Source organism: Podarcis erhardii (assembly GCF_964252035.2).
Source record: "Podarcis erhardii genome assembly, chromosome: 6".
Taxonomy (NCBI): Eukaryota; Metazoa; Chordata; class Lepidosauria; order Squamata; family Lacertidae; genus Podarcis; species Podarcis erhardii.
Genome location: NC_138510.1, coordinates 81,597,043 through 81,618,150, shown reverse-complemented (window position 1 = coordinate 81,618,150; position 21,108 = coordinate 81,597,043). Strand labels below are relative to the sequence as shown.

Here is a 21,108-nt window from a genome sequence, read left to right as displayed (position 1 = left end):
TTTTTCTGTTTAAAACAAAACATAACATAATTTTCTTCAGAGAGATTTAAATAAAATGTTCTCTGTACTGTTAGTTTGGCTTCATTCAAGTCAGTCTTCCGTTTCAATAATAATCTCATTCACTTAAGAAACAAACATACAACAAAAAAGCATCTGGATACAACATGTGTTGGGTGTCAACAACAGCAACAGAAATGGAACACTTCCAATCCAACTTACGTGTATGACTTTCCAGAACCAGTCTGTCCATATGCAAAAAGGCAGGTGTTGTATCCTTCAAAGGCTCTTTCTAGGAGAGGTACTGCCAGAGACTGATACACCATCTCTTGGCTTGCAAAATTATGACATTTATCAAAAGACCAGAATGAGAAGTCAAAAGTGAAACTGTAGATTTGTTTTGTATTTGGATGGTGCACAACAGTCTCTTGCCCTGTCATGGAAACCACTTGTAATGTTTCTTCATTCTTATCTCTGAATAAAGACACAAAATAAATGTTAGTTATAGGGGGTGAGTGACGAAAAAACACTGACCACATTCAGCTTTGTAACTGATCTTATAAACCAAATTTAATCTAAATTGTCTAATTGATGTTGTAACTAAATCATTATAATATGTGACAGTCTTCAGGTTAATTGTGCATCAGCCATATGAATTTTCTATATGAATCTTCTTAAAAGTTTTTAAAATTTCATTATATGTAAAATGTCAGCATAGAGATAGACTGTATTGAAGTTCAGTGTACTACATCAGCCAGTCATAGAACTAATGTACAAAATACACCTAGATCAAAATAATTCATAAATATACTGTTTAGGATCCAATGCTAACATGTGTAACAAACACCAAAATCCATAGGACTTGTTGAAATCCAGGATTACAGTAAAACAGCCAAAGAAAATTATTTATATTTTTATAAAACATATAGTTCCAAGATCAAAGACTAAATTAACTACTAATATAAACTCCATTGCAAGTGCCCAGTTTCTAAAATGCAAAGCTAGCATCTGCAGATCCGTTGCCTAAAAATCAGAAGACTGATAAAAAAATTCAAAAGCCACTGTGCTGCATAGCATTCAAAAAAAAATTATACAGGGGGACAAAAAGCTGGACATTACTGTGCATGCAGAGTTCCACTTTTGCAACAGGACTTCCCCTTCCTGTCCTCTTGAGTGAGCCCTCAAATTGTGCTCTAGTCTAGAGGATCCTTCAACCCCCTGGAGCAGATTTTGTGAATGCATGGTGGGCTGCAGGGAAGAGGAATGACAAGTTCTGTTGCGCAACTAGAAGTCTGCTGCACAAGGGAACAACAGTGCTGGATATGACTATACTCTTGCCCCCAAAATCTGAGGTTTATTAAAATGGAGTCCAGGAGGAATTTTGCAAAGGGAATTGGATTAGCTTCCCTTGCAAGGTGGGCTACTGAGCTAACGAAGTATCAACTGTCATCCCATTTTATTTATTTCATATAGTTGTTAAATTGTCTCAGCCCTAGTTAGAACACACAGATCCCTTATAAAGTGGAAAATGGAAGTAAAGAGAAGTGCACCTGTTTGTATAAAGACACAACATTAATTAAACTGGGTAATATATCTAAGTGGTTGGAGAGCATGTTATGCTACTCAATATCATGGTAACAACTTGTACAATTTCATATATTAGTCCCCCCAAAAATGGTTATATACCTGACACTAAAGGGTCGTATTCTCACAGCTACAGTCACTTTGCTGTTTTCTATTTTGAAAGGGTCTTCTTTACCACATATATTCTGCATTAGAGTATCTTCTTTCTGCGAAGCAGTTTGTTGAGTATATGTGGTATTTTCTTGCAACCTTCTGTTTAGAGTAAATTCATTAGTACCAGATTTCTTGGCTGATATTGTTTGAGGACACAGAATCTTATTCTTTATGCTTGGGACAGCAGGAGTCTTGGCATGCTGAACAGCTCCACATCTGGGGGTGAATTTCATTCCTTCTGTCGAACCTTTCCTTGGTGTCTTCTGCTTTTCCAGATTTTCATTCTTAACAAATCTATTTTGCAGACTTTCAGTTCCATTTTCCTTACTGGAATTACTCTTTTCAGCTAGTTTTAACATAGACGTCCTTTCATCAAGTTTTCCTACTGTTAAGAGTGATGGTCTAGGAACTTTGTTTTTACTCTGAGAATCACCAACAACTGTCTTGTATCTTAAAGGTGTGTAGCTACCAGTAGCATTTGAACCATTATGATTAAAAGATACATCACTTTTCATATCAGGATTTCTCTTTCCGTCTGTGAGGCCTTGAAGTGACAAAAGGCCAGTCTTAACAAACGGAGGGTCTCTGCTGCTAATTTTTGGTGGAAACAATGTTTTGTCACTCTTCTGGGGAAGAGGGTCTCCTTTTTCTGGTCTGGCTTCGGGAATATTTGTTTTGTGCTTCTCAGTTGACGCAGTCCTTGTTCGGCGCTGCAGCGTCAGTCTTTTTTCCACTCGTGTATTTTCACTGTCATGTGTTGTATTTGTATCAGATTGTTCTTTGCTCGTCACAGTTCTTCGTTGGAGTGTCAGCTTGCCTTCAGTCGTGGAAGCAGCTGAAGTGTCAGCCAGTTTGTTACAGGCTGAAAGCACATAGGTTGTATTTATTTCTTTGGTCTTACTCAGGGACTGGGACTGAGGATTGCTTCCCTCATTCTCCAGTGTGTGGGAGGTAAATGTCTGTGCAAACCTGTTTCTAGGAATGACATTTTCTGGAGGATGCTTTTCTGAAGAACCACCAGGTGCACTAATATGGCTTTTCTTAGGAACAATATAAATAGGCATTGAGACCTAAAGCAAGCTGCAAGTGCAGGACTGAAACGATATATCATACAAGCTCTTCCTGAAGAGTATACTTGACTTGTAATCTTATTTTCTCTTCAGCACAGAATGTATCAGTATGGGATCTGTTCAAAAAAATAGAAGCCATTATTATTTTCTATTTTACTCAACTATTGTCATGTGGGTAATATACTAGACCCTATTTCCGTACCTATGCTGAAGGTAAAGTCTTCCTTATAGGATGGATAAATCAACATTTAAAATAATTACTTTAAATAGATTTTTAAATGATATTTTAGCATCAAATTCATTTTGTTTAAACTTCAATTTACACAAAATGCCACATTTAAAAAATAACTTAAGTGATTAATTTTATACTTCTCTTAAAACTCAGTTAATTATCACTCTGTCAAAGACAACTGAATTTATCCCTGCCTTTCTATGGTAAAGGTGGATAAATGGAAACAAAATAGTTTACTTACTTTCATATATTACATGTATTGCAGCAAATTATGAATATTTAGAATTAAAAACATAACAGCATCTTTCCATCTCATGGATAATTGTTTTGCTCAGTCATTACATAACTTGTTCAAGAGAGTTCAGAGTACTTGGCTTACAATGCAGAACATAGGAATCTTTGACATCTTATCTTGCCTGGTTTCCTTGAATGCATACAGAAAGCCATTGTTACATTGCCCCTTACTTCTAAGTATATATAATACAGTGCAAAAAAGGCACATGAACTACATCACTCAACATTTTAAGATAATGGTCTGATTTAAAGCCATTATTTACATAGGTCTTTTTCATAACTTTAAATCAGTGTTTGACAGTTGGTGCTGGAGGGGAGGAAATTCCCAGGGTCTGTGCCTGAAGCAGAAGTCCATAGACAGCATTACTAAAATATCTGTCACTGATCTCTAACCCCACCCAGCCTTTGCCATTACTTGACAATATTGGTGCCAAAGGGAAATAACATTTTCCTGCCCATCTCATGTAAATCCTCTACCCAGAGAATACGGGTGTCAAGCTGCCAAGAGGAACTCATTTTCTTCCTGCCCACATCCAGCCAAGCCATCAGTCCAATCCAGGTTCTCCACCTCAAAACTTATACAAATCCTGTTCATATTCAGCCTCAGCTGCTGGGGGGGGGCGGGGGGGGCGGTAGTGCAAAGTGGAATAAATACTGGCCAAATGAAGTGGTGGAAGATATTTCAGCTTAGTTACTGACACTTGATTTGCAGGTGAGAGGTGGGAAGCTAGCAAATTCCATCAGGCAACTTCTTTCTGGTGATACTAATACTTGCTGCAGGTATCAAGAGGCAGGGAGATGAAACAGCAATATACAATTTGTGTGTGTGTGTGTTTTGTTTGTTACTGTTGCTTTAAACCTATAAAGCCACCTTAAATAAGCATTGGGAAAGAAAAGCAGCGCATGTAGAGAGAATGACTGTACTTTCCACCTGGTAGAGAAGTTTATAGTCTGTGTATAGAGTGAATATTTCTTCCATTTCAGGGTGAGGTGGGAATTTTATAATCGGTTAGTGAATGCGACCAGGAAATATCTGGCTTGGAGTGTAAGAGAAGGATTGAAAGCAAGCCTTTGGGGCTGCTCAGGGTTTGTGCCTTCGGGCGGGGCGGAAGAGCACCTATTAAGAATATCCACTCAAGTAAACGATGCTTAGCTTTTAGTCCCTGCAAGACTAGCGTCCTCCCTCCGCATCAAATAGGAGCCCCTTCCTTAAACAGGGGCGAGACTGCAGGAAGCAGAAGACCAACCCTCTCCACTGCCAAAAAAAGCCACACGTCCCGCATTTTTAAAGCAGGAAGCCCAGGGGGAAAGGGACGGCCTGACCTCTCGGAGAGAGCTGATACCTGTCCAGGAAGGATACCTGTCCAGGGACTCACCTGTCCTCAGGAGATCGACCAACAGCCCGTCCTCCTGCGGCGCCTCCTAAACTCTCCATTCGAATACGGCGGCGGCGCCTGCTATTGGTTGAGACGGACGGTGAGGTCACACGCAGTCCCGAGAGGGAAGCCGGGAGCAAGCGAGGCTGCTCGCGACATCTCCGGTTCTCAACGGAGCTGCGGCCATGTGCGGGGTGACGGATGCGCGGGAGAAGTCGGCTTTTGCAGAGCGTGTGGGTGGCGTTTAAATGGAGACTCCGCTCCTTTCTTAGTGGGAAGAGCATTAAACGGAGGGCCGCCGCCACACTAATAGACCGAGAGGAGCAAGGGGGGGGGGAGCAGTACCGTTCGTGCTTGCAAATCTAACCACTCTTAAATTATAGAATTGCAGAGTTGGAAAAGATCCCAAGGGTCATCTAGTCCAACCCCCTGAAATGCAATCTCAACTAAATGATACTAGATGCGGGTGCTGTTTGTGTCTCCATTACAGAAAGTCTTCTTGTTTTCAGTTCAGTTTTTCCTGCTGAGATTATTATTAAATTTTATTTATTAAATTTGTCGGCCACTTGCCCAGGGCAGCCCAAAGCGGCACGCACATGCCAAACCTTTCAGCCACAGCACGTACAGCTATTCAGTCGGGTTTTCCCACCATTTTCTGGTACCTCCTGGTACTCCTCAAAATCCTGTCGTGACTCTTTTGAAAAAATAATAATTCAAAATTAAAACAAAATATATTATCCAAAAACAGATCATCCTTATTCTTTTCCCCCATTTTCCTCCACCCTCCCACACAAAACCCACCCACCCCCACCCCCACCCCCGGCTTCCCTCAGTTCCAGTCTTTGGTTTCTCTGAGAATGCTGTTTTCTGCATGTGACAAAGTTGCATAGATCCTCAAACTATTTAGCTGATTATTATCAATAAAAAGTTTGTGGATGTTTATTCAAAACCTGCCAAGGAGTCCAGTTCGCTTTGTTGCGTCTACAAATACTTCGTAAAGGGTTCCCATTCATCTTTAAAGTCACAGTTATCCTTGTCCCATAGCTTATATGTCAGCTTTGGCAGTTCTGCATAGTCCGTCAGTTTTTCTTGCCGACAGTGCCCTGTGACTCTTAATATGAGAAGACAGAAAGTTGGTTGAGGTAGCAGCTTGCCTGCATCAGCACTCCCAGCAAGTGATGTTGGAATGCCCAAATGTGGGAACTTTTCCTTTTGGGCAGAGATCATGTCTTGCAAAGCTCACCAATGAGCTACAACTTAGCAGTGTGGAACTTCTTATCCACTTCCAGAGGGAAGTGACTACTACTCAGTGTCAAGCTAGTTAGCTCATGTGTTCTCGGTATGTATTTGTATGTTGTGAACCGCTGTGTGATATTGGGATGAAGCAAGGTATACAAATTTTTATAAATAATTATAATGGTAACTCCTGACCTCACAGCAGGGTCGAGTAACCTTGGTCTCAAGATACAATACATACATCTTTATTGCCATTGTCCCATACAGAACAATGAAATTGAAAAAAATCTACATCAGACATTCAAAACCAACAAGCCTGCTATCCCAGCCTGGTTAACCCCCTAAAAACTCTGGTACCCCATAATTAAATACAATATACTCCCAGAGACTACCTTAAAGGTAAAGGGACCCCTGACCGTGACCAACTCTGGGGTTGCGGCGCTCATCTCACTCTATAGGCCAAGGGAGCCAGCGTACAACATCCGGGTCATGTGGCCAGCATGACTAAAAACTGTTTCTCAGGCCTAGTCTTTATAACCCTGTACCTTCTTCCAGAAGGCTGAATGTGACCCTGAGGCACACACCCCCAGGCCACACCCATTGTGCAGCCCTGCTCCCCACCCTTCTCAAGTGTTCTGGCCTGGCTGGAATGTGACCTTGAATTGTGATGGCACCTCTTGCTCGCCTGAATGGAAAGGTCTGTAGAAACCTGAACTTTTGCAGAGCTGAACATAGCCTACTATACAAAAGTAAAAGTCACACCTGCTGCGCTGCTCACTTTTCTTGAAATTGCTACGTACTGTTGACAGCATCTACCCAATTTGCCATTTAGACTAGTTCTCACCTAGGGTTAATGTCTGGCTATACCAAAAGCAGTTTTAGGTATGCTTTCAGATGTTCAAGGTTTTATTTTTAATTGCATGGTTTCAGTAAAAATGTGTTTGCCACCCTGGGTTCCTTTTGGGAAGAATATAAATTCAAAAAATAAAGTCTAAACCATAGGAGCAAACTTCTAGGAACTGAGATCCCTTTGCCCCCCCTCCCAATAAAACATTTGAGGGGACTGGGCCCCTAAAGTTGATGGGCATTGCCATTCAAATGGTGTCCATGCACCACGTCATGTCATTATGCGGGATAGGACTTCCTTGCGCCCCCCCCCCTTCTAATATTTTATTCAAGTTGGCACCTCTAGTCTAAACCTACAGAAGAGCTCTTGGAATATGATCGTCTCCTTTCTGCTACAGGCCTAGGTCTACTACCATTTTGGTTCCTCCTATGTTTCATTACTCTTGTTGTCTTTACTTTGTATTATGTTCTACATATAAAACACAAAAGGTGAACATATGATCAAGAACAAGATAACCAAATTAGCCTGGATACCAATTTCATATGCATTATTAAAGTCCCTACTAGAGTATGCTGTACCAAATATATACCGTGTGTGTGTGTGTGTGTGTGTGTGTGTGTGTGTATATATATATATATATCACTATTGTCATTCAACAATATTGTCTGCATTTATCTGATTTACAGATTAAATCTGACTGAAACTGAAAGAAGTTACATATGAATGAAGCAAGCCATGTTTCATCTTGGTTAATAAATGCATTTTCATTTTCATTTTCAAGCTGCCATTTGTTCCAAACCTCTTCAGCTTTGCCCTGCCATTTTTAAAAATAGAACAATGGACATTTTCTTCCAAAAAAAAAAGACCCCCAAAATGTAGGGAAAGCATTTATTTAAACCAATTAAGTGTCCAAATTTAATTTATTTGAAGGAAAATTATATGAAATTGATTCATAGATGGTATTTAACATTGAGCCGATTAGCTAAGATGTACAAATCGGAATCTGATTTGTGCTGGAAACCCCCAAGGCATTCCTGTTAGGAATGGTTCAGAAGGAGGTACCCAGGTGTCAGAAAAACCTATTTATGTATGTGACAACAGTGGCCCAGATTTTGTTAGCCCCAAAATGGAGGGCGAGTGGCAATTTAAGGTGAAAGAATATGCAGAGTTAGCAGGTCTAAGTACAATAAGAGAGCAAGAAGAACAGGTATTTAAAGAGGAGTGGAACTTTTTTGCTGAGTATGTGGAAAATAATTGTACACAGTTGAAAACCCTGGTAGTATCAAGGTAAATTCAACAGGGTGAATTTGGGGAAGGGTGTAAAAGGGGAAAAACTGATTTAGATAGATATACAAGAATATGCAAGAATTATGGATAAATAAATTAAAAAACTTGGAAGAGGAAGGAGGGAAGTCATTGGATGTATGGGTATAATGAAGGATGCTAATGTAGAAATGTAAAACCTGAAAACTTTAATTAAAAATATTTTATTAAAAAAATATTAATTTCTCATCTGAAAAAATGTATCACAAAAGAGAAGAATTAGAGTATTTTGGGATGAGGTTTCATAGATGAGAGTTTATGTCATTTGACCAGTTGAATTAGGACTTCCATGTGACCAACATTTTTTTATTTAAAAAAGTTAAAGTGATTTGTATTTGAAACAGGGGCAGGGAAATAAGGAACACTTTATGTGAAATTGCTTTATAGCAGCTCAGACCATCTAAGACAGTATTATAAATTCTGCATGGCCTTGTATTTTTTTTTTTTTAATGATTATTGGCCCTATTTTTACCATGGGTAGTACTGGGCTGACTGGAAACTGATCTTCAAGTATCCAGCTATACTTCAATTTCCCCAAAAAGCCTCTGGGCTACAAAGGGGGATATTTTAGCTGATCTTCCTAACAGTTAGACTTTAATAATAATAATAATAATAATAATAATAATAATAATAATAAATTTATTTGCCGCCCATCTGACTGGGCTCCCCCAGCCACTCTTGGCTGCTTCCAACTTATTAAAACACAACACAACATCAAAAATTAAAAACTTCCCTAAACATGGCTGCCTTCAAATGTCTTCTAAAAGTCAAATAGTTGTTTATTTCCTTGACATCTGATGGGAGGGCGTTCCACAAGGTGGGTGTGACTACCAAGGCAGATTACTTGAGTCTCCTCTTTCTTATTCTTTCCTTGGTCCTCCTTTTGGTCATTCCTCAATGCCTCCAATACTCTCTTGCCAACCATCACAGCAAACAAACTCAGAAGAGACTGGAATCTCACATACCCACAGCACCTCTGCTTGTCAGGCACATGGCTAACCTCCCTTAGTTGGACAAGGTCTAAATTTAAAGAGGTGCAGAGCATCCGGAATCAACTCTTTCACCCTTGCTGTGCTCAGTACTGGTCATTCTGGTTGCCTGAACTAAAAGGGTCTGAGTGCCCAGTAACCATCTTTATGGAACGCTATAACCAACTCAGGTTGCTCTGGTCTCATCATCATACTTGTCCTCTACAACGACATGAGACCACAACCTTTTGGGTTACTGGATGGTAACTGGATGGGAGGCTAACCAGTTGCCACATGTATGCTGCTTAGGGTCCCATAGCAAGGGCCTGTAAGACAGAGTTGTTCCGCCTGGCCTTTGGCTTGGAGCCAATTTGATTCCCTCCCTCCCTTTCTTTCTTTTTCCTTTCCTTCTCCTCCTGCGATGAGGCTACATTTTAATATTTTAATGTTTCCATATTTTAATGTTGTATTTTAATTTTGTTTTTAAGTTGTAATCATTCAATTTGTTTTTATTATTGCTTGTAAACCGCTCTGAGCCTGGCCTTGGCTGGGGAGGGCGGGGTATAAATAATTATTATTATTATTATTATTATTATTATTATTATTATTATTAAACAGTAAATTACATGTTACATTTCTTGCAAGGGAAACCCAGATCTTTAAGATGTGCATATTCCGTTTAAAGTTCATGATGCTACGTATTTTACTACTTAATACTGAGTACAAAATATGAAGTATAAAAGCATTCTCATAACAAAGCTTGCTGGACGACTTAAGTCACTCTTTCAGTCTAATAACCTTGCAGAAGGCCCATTAAATTTCAAGGAAAAATATTAAGCTTTTGCTTTAACTCTATGAACAAAATCAGTAAGGCTTCAAACTGCTAAAATTTGGTTAGATTATGCCCCCAAAGTTAAAAATTCATCACTTAGTCATACAAGTTGTACAAAACAGTTGTATTTAGAAGGACAGTATCACTTGTTACTTCTGAGAAGAGCTTTTGCTGTGTTTTCTAATAACGTCCATAAGATTGTCACTCGTTACAAGGCCATTCTGAGATTGTTTACTTCGCTGCTGTTCTTTCCTCTTCTGGTCATGTAGATATGGAGAATTTAATAACTGGGGTGGGAGAATAGTGCCAGTTGGTTTAACACGCTTCACAACATCCCAGAAAAGTTTCTTGCTGCTGTTATTCACAAAGGTGATTGCAGTTCCACTGTGACCCAGCCGACCTGCTCTTCCAACCTAAAAATAAACAATTGTATTTAAATTTGGCCCAATTATCTGTCTCATGAAACCAAAAGAATCCCTCAGGTAGCTGTAATCCTCATATTATCAAAGTTTACAATCAAAGTTTAGTTTCTGTACAGTAAGAAAACCTCCCTCTCTTATCTCAAGTAGCAGATTCTGCTACTTTCCAGAAGGGCCAGAAACTCTGATGAGCAACTAGTCATTCCACCTGAGGCTGCTGAAGAGTAGCAGTGTTAACCATTTATAATAAAATATTTTTCCATTATTTTGTATGCTTCTCACAGAGCTTATAGAGCTAAAATGCAACCAATAACTATTAAATTAAATAGTACAGCAGAAAAGTATATTTACCTGGTGTACGTATTCATCCATACTTGATGGCATGTCAAAATTCACGACCAGCTTAACGTTGACAAGGTCAAGTCCACGTCCCAGGACTCCAGTGCTTACTACAACTTCATACTTGCCTTGAAATAATCCCTAATGCAAAGCATATAGAAACATTATTTCAGCTTCCTTAAAATTGTCTTGTTGTTAAGGTGCAGGATGTAACTAGAAATAAATATTAAACATTAAGAATTCTGCTGCTTGTCTTGTAATCAAAAGTTACAAGACAAGATTTCCAACAAAGGAAATTAAGCTGCAGAATTCACAGTGAAGCCAAATTCTGAAAATATTTCAAAAGGAAACAAAAAAGAGCAACAGGGCAACAAGCAAAAAAATAAAAAGGAAGAAGAATAACTTAAAAGTATTTAAATAGAACTAAAAGCTAGCTCCTCTCAGATATATACTCTGAACTTGAACTCACAGTCAGTCTAGCTGCTGCTCTGAATGTTCAAGTATGTTTAAAAACATTAATGATAAACTGCATCTAAAACTAGGTGGGTAAGCTGTGGCTCTTCAAATGTGGTTGGACTCCCATCAGTCACAGCCTCCATGGTTAATGGAAATGTAGCCAAACATTGTCTGGTTGGCTGCAGGACCCCCACCCCTGATCTAAAGCCAGCCTTACTAATAAATATTACTGCACACTAAAAGCCCCAGGCACCCTGTTCCCCCTGCTGGCCACTATTTTCAATATACCCTCATGGAACATGGTTGTTGCCCTAAAATTTGTACGTGGATCAGATCAAGTAATTTTCCCAGGCCACTGATGAATTCCCAGAATGAGCATGGCAACAAATTATTATTATTATTATTATTATTATTATTATTATTATTTCTTCTGTGGAAAGCTCAGTCCGTAGAGCATGAGACTCTTAATCTCAGGACTGTGGATTCAAGCCCCATGTTGGACAAAAAGATTCCTGCATTGCAGGGGGTTGGACTAGATGACCCTCATGGTCCCTTCCAACTCTACAATTCTATGATTCTATTTATTAAAATCTGTAGATCTCAGAGCGGTTCATAACATAGAAATACAAGATAAAAAACACAAAATACATAATAAAAACAAAAAACAAACCAATAAGCCCCCCACCCTCTCCCACAGCCACATTTAAAAGGGTATCGGATGTTAATTAGCCAAAGGCCTAGTCAAAAAGGAACATTTTAACCTGGCACCTAAAGGTGTACAATGAAGGCGCCAGCCAAACCTCCCTAGGGAGAACATTCCACTGCAGAAAAGGCCCATTCTTAGGTTGCCACCCTCCGGACCTCTCATACAGGAGGAATACAAAGAAGGATCTCAGATGATGATCTCAGGGTCTGGGTAGGTTCACATGGAGAGAGGCATTGCTGCTTACAAAGTACAGCTTAATTTGGTTGGAGAGCAGCATCTGTGCAGCAATCCAGAATGCTGCGTAGAACAGAATTGTGATGGATTGAACCTATACAAAGCATTCATGAAATTCACAGAAAATTGCAACCTGTTTCAAAAATGTGGCAAGAAAGCACAAATAATTCAGCAGTAAAAGCCTATGCACATCTACTCAGAAGTAAATTCAGCAGAGTTCAATGGGACTTACTCCCAAGTAAATGTGTACAGGACTACGGCCTTAAGAATAGGAATCTTTTAGAAAATGGGCATCAGAGATATCTACAAACCTGTAATATGGCAGTTCTTTCTATCTGTGATTTATCAGCATGCATAGAAATTGTTTGCAAGCCTGTAATTTTATGTACAGCATCGCTCAGGAGATCTGCACCCAGTTTGCATTCTACAAATACCAGCACAGGAGGTTTGAACAGTTTCTTATCCTAAAACAAAGCAAAGTCTCATTTAAAGTCTTGCATGATCAACACTTACAACTCTTTCTCTTAATTAGTGTGTATACATTCTACTGAAACAATGTCAATTTAAAAAATGTTACACGTGTCCCAATTTCACATTTTAGATATATATCCTTTATTATCAAACTAAGGGATGGTTTCGAGTGCAAATATAGATTTTTTTTTTACTTAAATTATAATATTCATTGACTCAGCCATGGAAGCTTTTAAAAATCATCAGTAAGAATTGGAGGCAGAGTAATATTAGATTGTCCTATTTTTTTTTTACTTAAATTATAATATTCATTGACTCAGCCATGGAAGCTTTTAAAAATCATCAGTAAGAATTGGAGGCAGAGTAATATTAGATTGTCCTTAGACCCAGAAACATAAGAAGTCTGCCTGCTCAGGCCAATGGCCCATCTCGTCCAATATCCTGTTCTTACAGCAGTCAGTCAGATGCCCGTGGGAAGCTGTAAGCAGGACCTGAGCACAGGAGGTCCTGCAGTTTCCAGAAACTGGTATTCAGAAGCATACAGCCTTCAGCCACAGATGCAAAACATAGCCACTGTGACTAGTAGCCACTGAGAGCCTTCACCTCTTCGAATTTGTCTAATCCTCTTTTAAAGCCATCCAAGTTGGTGGCTAGCACTGTCTGCTGTGGGAACGAATTCCAGAGTTTAACTATGAGCCGTATAAATAAGTACTTGTTTTGCCTGTCCTGAATCTTTCAACAATAATGAGAGGGAGAAAAGCATTTCTCCAACCACTTTATTCACGCCATGCATAATCTTACACAATTCTATCATGCCACCTCTTACTTGGTTTTTCTCTAAAGCCCAGAATACTGCAAAGTGAGTTGCTCCACTCACTTGATCATTTTGGTTACCCTTTTTTGAACATTCCTGTTGACCTTTATAAAACAAAAATTCTAATGAGAAGGAAGCTTTGCTGTCTCACATGACTACAGCTAGAATTCTGTATGGTACGTACTGGAATGTTAAGCATATTGCTAAACTGAGGGAGCTGTGGGAGGTGGCAGAGCTGAACAGAGTAACGTGGCCCTTCCAAGTCTGCCAAGCTTATGTAATATTAACAAGTTTAAAGTACATTGTGCAGGTATCTTTGAAATGCTGTTAAAAATGGAATCTCGTCAGTGATATTAGCATTACTGCAGCTTTTGCACGATTATTTCTATGTGGCTTGCACAATGTATTTACCAAAATAAAATATCCTATTTCTGGCAAGAGGATGAGAGTATAAACAATATACTTGCACTAGGATAATAGAACTGGATGCTTTTTCTTTTTCACTATTCCGTACCACAAACTGCTTTTAACCCTCAGTTTAAAAAGCAGTTTGCCATATAACATGCTAGGGCTGCTGTTTGGAGAAAAAACATAGGTAAGGGTTGCTACCGCAACCTCCTTTACCTGGAGTAAGGTCCACTGAATTCAATAGACCTTAATTCTGAGTATAGATGGTTAGAATTGCAAAGGAACTTTCCATTGGATCCCAGCCATGATGCTTTGGATCCTGCCTATTTCTAAACACGTCAACACTGGGCTACTTAAATGCCTCTCAGAATCACAGATTATAAAGTACTGAAAATGCAATAATAAGCTAATGAATATCACCAACAATATTGAAACAATAAACATTTTGTTTCTTCTTCCACAAGTTTCAACAAAAGCATTGGCTAAACTGAATTGCAGGGACATGTTTATGCCTCTCTGCTGGGGAGCTCTCAAGAACAAAGCTGAATCAGTTAAACAGCCATTTTCCAGTTTCTCTCCTCCAAATCTGCAAAGAATCACAATTTGTGGAAGAAAAACAACAGGTTCTCCCTTCCAAGGATACTAACATTTAATATTTCAAAAAGCTTTTTCTTTTTGGACGGTTCTTCTACCCACAAGATAATCTGGCGAACGTTGGAACATGGCTGGTTCTTTTCTCCGATGGTTATTTTCACTGGATTTTGCAGAAGTTGATTGGCCAGCTGTTCAGTGCCAAAAGGCATTGTGGCAGACACCAGAATAGTCTGACGGTCTGTGGGGATATTTTCCAAAATGTCTAAAACCTGCTGCTGGAAACCCATCTTTAACATGGTATCAGCCTATGTTAGAGAGAGAGAGAGAGAGAGAGAGAGAGAGAGAGAGAGAGAAACAGACCAGTAAACATTAACATTCCACTGTAGGAGCAGAGGTGAGGAAATAAAAGATTAATTCACTTTCATTGCCAGCATAGTCAGAAGAACAGCCTTGCTGGATCATTTGGTGCAGCATCCCATTTCCTACAGTGGCCAGCCTCTAGGGAGCCTACAAGCAGGAAATGATAGCAATAGCCCACTCTGGCTGTCGTCCCCCAGTGACTGGTATGCAGCCTCTGACCCTGGAGACAAATTATATTCCCACCATGACTAGTAGCCTTTGATAGCCTTATCCTCCATGAGTTTGTCTAGCCCACCACATGCAGCCCTTGGAAGGATGTTCAAAAGGATATGCAGCCCTGAAAAAAGGTTCCCCAACCCTGCACTGTGCCTATTTGCAGCACCTTCCAGTTCTACTTTATGCTTCTCTTTCCTGCCAGCAACTCACTACTGTCCAAAATGCACACTAGTGTCTGCAGCGGCTGCTCCCACTTTGCAAAAAAAGTGACCTAGATGCTTAATCCTCAGGTGTGCTCTCATCTCTTCCTTCCTGACACATAAATGGGTCAATACACCATCTGAACTGCATTCCAAGCATACCATGCACTAGCCAAAGTACACACGCATTGCATGTGCTTGAAATCTACTAGTGGTCACCAGACAGAAATCAAGCCATTTCAGCCATTGTTATTTCATATTTAAGTAATACCTGCATGCACACTCACACATATATTTTGTGTTTTGTCCCACCATGTATACTTACTTCATCCACTACAACAATTTTGATATTATGGACTTGAACGGAGCTTTGCTTTAGAATTTCTAGCAACCTTCCTGGTGTAGCTATGATAACCTAACAGAAAGAGAGTGGAGGCAAAAACATCAACATTAGAAATAAAATCAATGATCAGTGCTTCATCATTATTATTTGTCGTTTTTTATCCTTCCATTCCTCCCAAAAGAATTCAGTGTGGAAAACAACAAAACGTCCAAAAGAATACTCCCCCCCCCCCCGTAATAATAAAATAAAATATCCTCTCTGCTAAATACTTTCAAGGCTGCAAGAACCGGTATCTTCCAGTCATCAAATACAGTGGTGCCTCGCAAGACGAAAAGAATCCGTTCCACGAGTCTCTTCGTCTAGCGGTTTTTTCGTCTTGCGAAGCAAGCCCATTGACGGCTTAGCGCTATTAGCGGCTTATCGGCTTAGCGGCTTAGAAAAAGGGGGGGGAACCCGCAGGAACTCACAAGACATTTTCATCTTGCGAAGCAAGCCCATAGGAAATTCGTTTTGCGAAGCACCTCCAAAACGGAAAACTCTTTCGTCTAGCGAGTTTTCCGTCTTGCGAGGCATTCGTCTTGCGGGGCACCACTGTACTTGGGTAAAGAGGAATGTTTTTGAATTCTACCTAAAGGTTAATGAGGGTGACAGGTGTACCTCACCAAGGAGGGCATCCCATAAGCAGGGAACTATTACTGGCAAGGCACTATAAAGGAGTCAGCATTCAACAGCAAATAAGGCCTCCCTTGCCAATTGTAAAGCCCAATATGGTTGATACTGGAGCAAGCAATTTTTTAAGGACTTGAGACCAAATCTCTTCAACAAGAGCTGAAGTTCTGGAAGCCTTAAACAAAGAAATCAGTATCACCTCTAGTTCTTTGCCATATATTTTTTAAAAAACCCAAAAATCACAGCAGCAGGTTTTACCTTAACATTTTGTTTCAGGCGATGAAGCTGCGGTGGTAATGGCAATCCTCCAACCAGAAGAACAGTTCTCATGTTGGGCAGTCCAATCATGAGCTCTTTAGCTTGTTTCTCTATCTGTATAGCTAACTCCCTCGTTGGCGTCAGAATAAGAGCAGATGGGGTTTCTGCCTGAAGCAGAAAGTGGAAAAAAGTTGTGAGTTGCCAATCTGCATTCTCAATTAAAAGTATCAGATTAGGGGAAAATAAGAGAACAGTTACTGTAATTCATATTAGATCAGCTCAACAACATCCTTTTCATTCAGATGTCAATGGAGACGACAGCAAATAGTCACAATGTAACATTAGAAACTGTGGAAATCTACTCCCACCCTACTAAGACTGTTAAGTACAGAAATAAGAGTAAGTGGACAAACTGTTACAGAGTATTTCTGAATACTGGAGCACTCTTCAGTGATTATCCGTATGAACAGGTAAAGCAAATGAAAAAGGGGCTGTGGGACAGGGCTTTTAGGTCACTGCCCCCTGCTTGTGCCAGTTGCTCAAGAGATCAGCTGTAATTTCTGCAGCAGAAAACCTTTTCTACTTGTGGCTGCTGCCTGTGTATTTAGAAGCCTGAAAGGGTTTGAAGTCACATGGGGAGCCTCAATGTGTATAAAAAGATCCCCACTGCAGAATTGCAGCTGAACTCTTGAGCAACAGGTGTAAGCAGGGACACTGAGGACCTGCTTTTAGGACAATTGACAGATTCAGTAATCGTATCGTTTATCCAGTCAACTGACAGATATAAAGCTGAAAGAATATATTAGATATTCTGTACTGTTTTCCAAACATTCACTTTTTTCAAGTCAACTGACATAAGTTCAAAGAAGAAACAAACAGCTAAAAATAATTTCTCTAGAATTCTCAGTGTAACTAAGGTTGAAATTCAATGCAGAGTTTCCCAAAGAGAAATCCCCTTGAATGCACTGGGATTTACTTCTAAGTAAACATGTACAGGAGCGTGCTGCACAATTCCCACAGCTTTTTGAAAATGCAGGTTTAAACTTTACCTCTCCCAATGCTTTAATTACAACAGGAAGCAGGAAAGCAGCAGTTTTTCCTGAGCCAGTGTCAGCCGTGGCCATGATATCCCTGCCCAGTAATCCAACTGGGATCATCTGCATTTGGACAGGAGTTGGGACTTCATAGCCTGATTTCTTCAAATTGGTGTTTAAAATTTCAGGGAAGCCACAGTGTTCAAATTCTACAATAGGTCTTGCAACTTCTTGACCTTGAACAGCAATGCCTAGTTGCTGCTTTAAGTTTTCAATCTGCTCCACTTGAAGGCTTAGCACAAATGGATTCTCTTCATAGACATAAGTACCATCAAGTAACGTGGACCGAGTCTCTGCTTTTTCACAACTGCTAGCAGATTTTGAGTTTTCCTTTTCCTCTTTGATATGTAAAAGGTGTTTGGCTTTGCACTCCAAGCTACAAACATCTTCGTCAGTCTTGTCACAGATGTATTCCCCATAACGACCACAAACCACACAGACAGGTTCCCCAGGCTGTGGCCAACGCTGCATTTTGCTGAAAGATTTTATGGGATCCTCAGCAAGAGAAGAGTCCTCATTGTTTGCATTTTCCAATGTTGCTTCAGTAAGAGCTACAGCTGAATCCAGAGAGATGTGCACCTCAGTGTCTCTTTCCATTGGTTCAAACAAGTCACTCTCTGAGCTTGGCATGTCTTTTGTATCTGACTTAGCATCTTGGAAGTCTGTGACGTTTTCAAGTGAGGATTCACTTGGAGACGGCTTATTTTTCTTAGTTACACAAGTCCCCTCATCACCAGCATTCCTCTTGACTTTAATAGACCTTGGAACAAACATTCTTCAACAGCCTGTAATGAAAGCATAGAATATGTATTACTGTTCACATCTGATAAAGTAGGATTTCAGAATAATTCAGGGACTGCTAAAATGCACTCCAATAGTCCAAATCTTAATTATGAAGCACAACAAAATATATTAATGCCATCCAAATGGGAGTTACTGCAACGGCTATCTGAAAGCTTCAAGTAGTACAGGCTGTAATTTTCCATTTCCTGACAGAGAATGTTCTCTTGCAGCAGGTCGCGATGAAGCTGCAGTCATCTGCACAGTGCCCCTATTCACTTATGTAGTCATAATTTGGGTTTTTAATTCTTAAAACAATTTACCCAAACAATAGCTCCCGAGGGAGCTATTCACTGCACAAGGCTGACAAGTTGTTCCCTGCCGAAATCCCCATAGCAGCCTCAAACCCAGGCAACATACTGCTTCTTAGAAAGGCTTAGGCTGTGTGAGGCACCTTTAAATCACTCACCCACACAAGAATCCTGGAAACTATACTTGACACATTGACAAACTACGGTTTTCAGGGCATGAGATTTAAACATGCTTCGAATGCATGGCGTGTATATGCAGCCTTGCCTTACTTCTGAACAGACGAGCGCAGGGCTTGTGCTGTTAGCAGCAAAGAACGACACAGCCCCGAAGAGCTGGGTGTTTGTTAGTTTTTGTGGCACAAGCTTTTCCGAACTACTAGAACCGGTTCACCCAAAAGCACGTATTATCTACAGGCTAGACAAGCTCGCATAGAAGTCTAGGGGGAGGGGGGAAATGAGGACAAACAACCACAGCACCCCAAAAGTGCAGTTTGGGACGATTCTGTTCAAAGCTAAGAGCGAGCAAAGCGACTGTTCCCGATGCAACACAATCACCTACGTGGTCGTGGTGGAGAAGCAAAAGCCTCCGGGCTGTAGTCCGACAGGCCCCGCACCTCCCTTGACCCTGACGCCTCCGGATACCGTCGCTTGATGGTCTCCCGCCGCAGCAGATGGTCCACCGTGGGTTTTGCAATGCTTGTGGCCGCTCTAGGCACTCAGCACCGGGGCGGAAGAGACGTACAATAAGCGCCGTACTTCCGGTTCCTGTTTGAATGTGCATGGCAGGAGCTGCGGGGCGGTGGAAACCGAAGCAGATGGATAAGGTTCCTTTGTAGTGGTTTCGGGATGGTCATGCCCATTCCTCCCGCACCCTCCCCCCCCCCCAAGTGATTTGGGTGATTGGCTTTTGGAAGAGAGAGGGGGCTGGAGTTGGGGTTTTTAAAAGGAAAGTAGCTGGGTATGGAAGCAAAAAAATAAAGAAGGAACTGGGTATGAGGAAGGTAAAGAGCCTTCAGCTTACAGAACTGATTTTTTTTCTTTTTTTAATTTTTGAAAAGTTTTTATTATTGAAATAATTCAGCATTAATGCACACATATTGCTAATATACAAGCATACAAACATACATTTCATACAATCCTTAAAAATGTTCAAACATACCTACACTCAGTCCCACAGATAATTCCTTTTCCCATCACCATCCATCACCCCTCACCCCACCTTTGTGTTAGACTTCCAATCTACTCAATTGCAATTTCTTTCCACTAATATTACTTTCTTTCACACACCTTTAACCTAATTTCATGCTTCTTTTTCTGTTACACATTGTTATCCATCTTATTTAGCATTTCAGTATTTAAAACGGAACTTGTTTATTCTAATAGGAGTTATTTGGTTCACAAGGAGGAATCACAATGAGTGTGGGCCCCTGTGTCTCCTCAGCCCCAGTCATACTGGCAGAAGTTGAGCCCATGTTCAGATTAGCTAGAAGGGGGGAAACCCCAGAAAAAGAGGGGTTGTGAAAGGGGCAGTTGGAAGAAGGGACTGCAAAAGGTCAGAAATGGAAAGAAGTCTGTGGGACTGATCTTTTCTAGACTTAACAACCTAACCATACACAGTTTGCTCACAGGTAAGGCACACTGCATTCTGTGGCCCCCTACTCCTAGGTAAAATATGGACACTCCCTGGAAAGGAAGCCCAGCTGAACACAGTGAGATATTTTGAGTAACATACTAGATCTGCACTGCATGCATAGTACATATGTTTGATGCCTATGCCAAGGCAGATCTGAAGCAAAGGTTTTAAGAAATTCAGCATCACTGTATCTCCATAATGGTCGTTGTACCTGTTTGGACACTATAGGGCCATAACTTGTGTTCTTGTCACTGGACTGTTGCTTTAGCTTCCTTATTTATGTGTGTATTTCAGGCTTTCCCCCTCTGCTTTTTCAGTCCAAAAGACATTCAGAGTGGCTTCTAAAAATCAGTAATAAAAAGACAGTCCTGCTTTTGGGCTTGCAACCTAAAAGACACAACACAAAAGTAAACAGTGTTGAGAGAGAGGAGAGTAAAACAAAACAAATTCGAGCATTTTTTTCTTAAGCTGAAATGGAAGCAGTAGAATGAAAGTAGGAATCTACCTGCTTCAAATCTGTTCCTTAGCTTCCAGTGGCGTAGCGTGTGGGGTGCAGGGGGGGTCGGCCGCACCGGGCGCAACATCTGGGGGTTAAGGTTAGGGGGCACAAATCCACGGGTTAGGGGGCGCAAATCCACGGGTTAGGGGGCGCAAATTACTTGCCTTGCCCCGGGTGCTGACAACCCACGCTACGCCACTGGTAGCTTCCACAGCCTGATGAAATGGCTGTTTCCAGGTGAAGTTGAAGGATGGAAGAGTCTGTTAGAATTGATAGTTGGGCATGGACGACACTATTTTGCTCAGGATAAACTTCTTAAGCACAAACTTTCTGCTTTCCTTCTGATGCAACCTGATGGAAAGGATAACAATAGATCCTCAGATGTTTTGCTC

General features: G+C 40.6%; 2 protein-coding genes across 6 annotated transcripts in view; both read right to left on the bottom strand.

Moving 5' to 3' along the window:
- KIF14 (kinesin family member 14) overlaps positions 1 to 4,818 on the bottom strand; it is a 29,506-nt gene extending 24,688 nt beyond the window's left edge. For 2 of the 3 annotated variants that reach the window (XM_081865638.1, XM_081865639.1), the window contains exons 1-3: positions 4,707 to 4,818; positions 1,684 to 2,920; positions 220 to 471 (exon numbers count right to left, since the gene is read on the bottom strand). In XM_081865638.1, coding sequence (XP_081721764.1) covers positions 220 to 471; positions 1,684 to 2,798 — 1,367 coding nt within the window. In that variant the 5' untranslated portion in view covers positions 2,799 to 2,920; positions 4,707 to 4,818. The remainder of the gene's footprint in view (positions 1 to 219; positions 472 to 1,683; positions 2,921 to 4,706) is intronic. The other variant, XM_081865637.1, reaches the window with a different exon arrangement.
- A 4,920-nt stretch (positions 4,819 to 9,738) lies between these two features.
- Positions 9,739 to 20,750, bottom strand: DDX59 (DEAD-box helicase 59). Of its 3 annotated transcripts, none has more exons than XM_081865909.1 (10): positions 20,723 to 20,750; positions 20,429 to 20,604; positions 19,144 to 19,373; positions 17,449 to 18,278; positions 16,400 to 16,567; positions 15,455 to 15,544; positions 14,407 to 14,658; positions 12,378 to 12,530; positions 10,683 to 10,811; positions 9,739 to 10,325 (listed from the first exon to the last, which is right to left on the bottom strand). In XM_081865909.1, the coding sequence occupies exons 4-10, from the start codon at positions 18,265 to 18,267 to the stop codon at positions 10,062 to 10,064; spliced, it is 1,875 nt and encodes a 624-aa protein (XP_081722035.1). In that variant the 5' UTR covers positions 18,268 to 18,278; positions 19,144 to 19,373; positions 20,429 to 20,604; positions 20,723 to 20,750; the 3' UTR covers positions 9,739 to 10,061. The 3 variants fall into 3 exon arrangements, with proteins under 3 accessions (XP_081722035.1, XP_081722036.1, XP_081722037.1); XM_081865910.1 differs by having other exon boundaries at positions 19,227 to 19,373; XM_081865911.1 differs by lacking the exon at positions 19,144 to 19,373.
- Between the last annotated feature and the right edge of the window lie 358 nt (positions 20,751 to 21,108).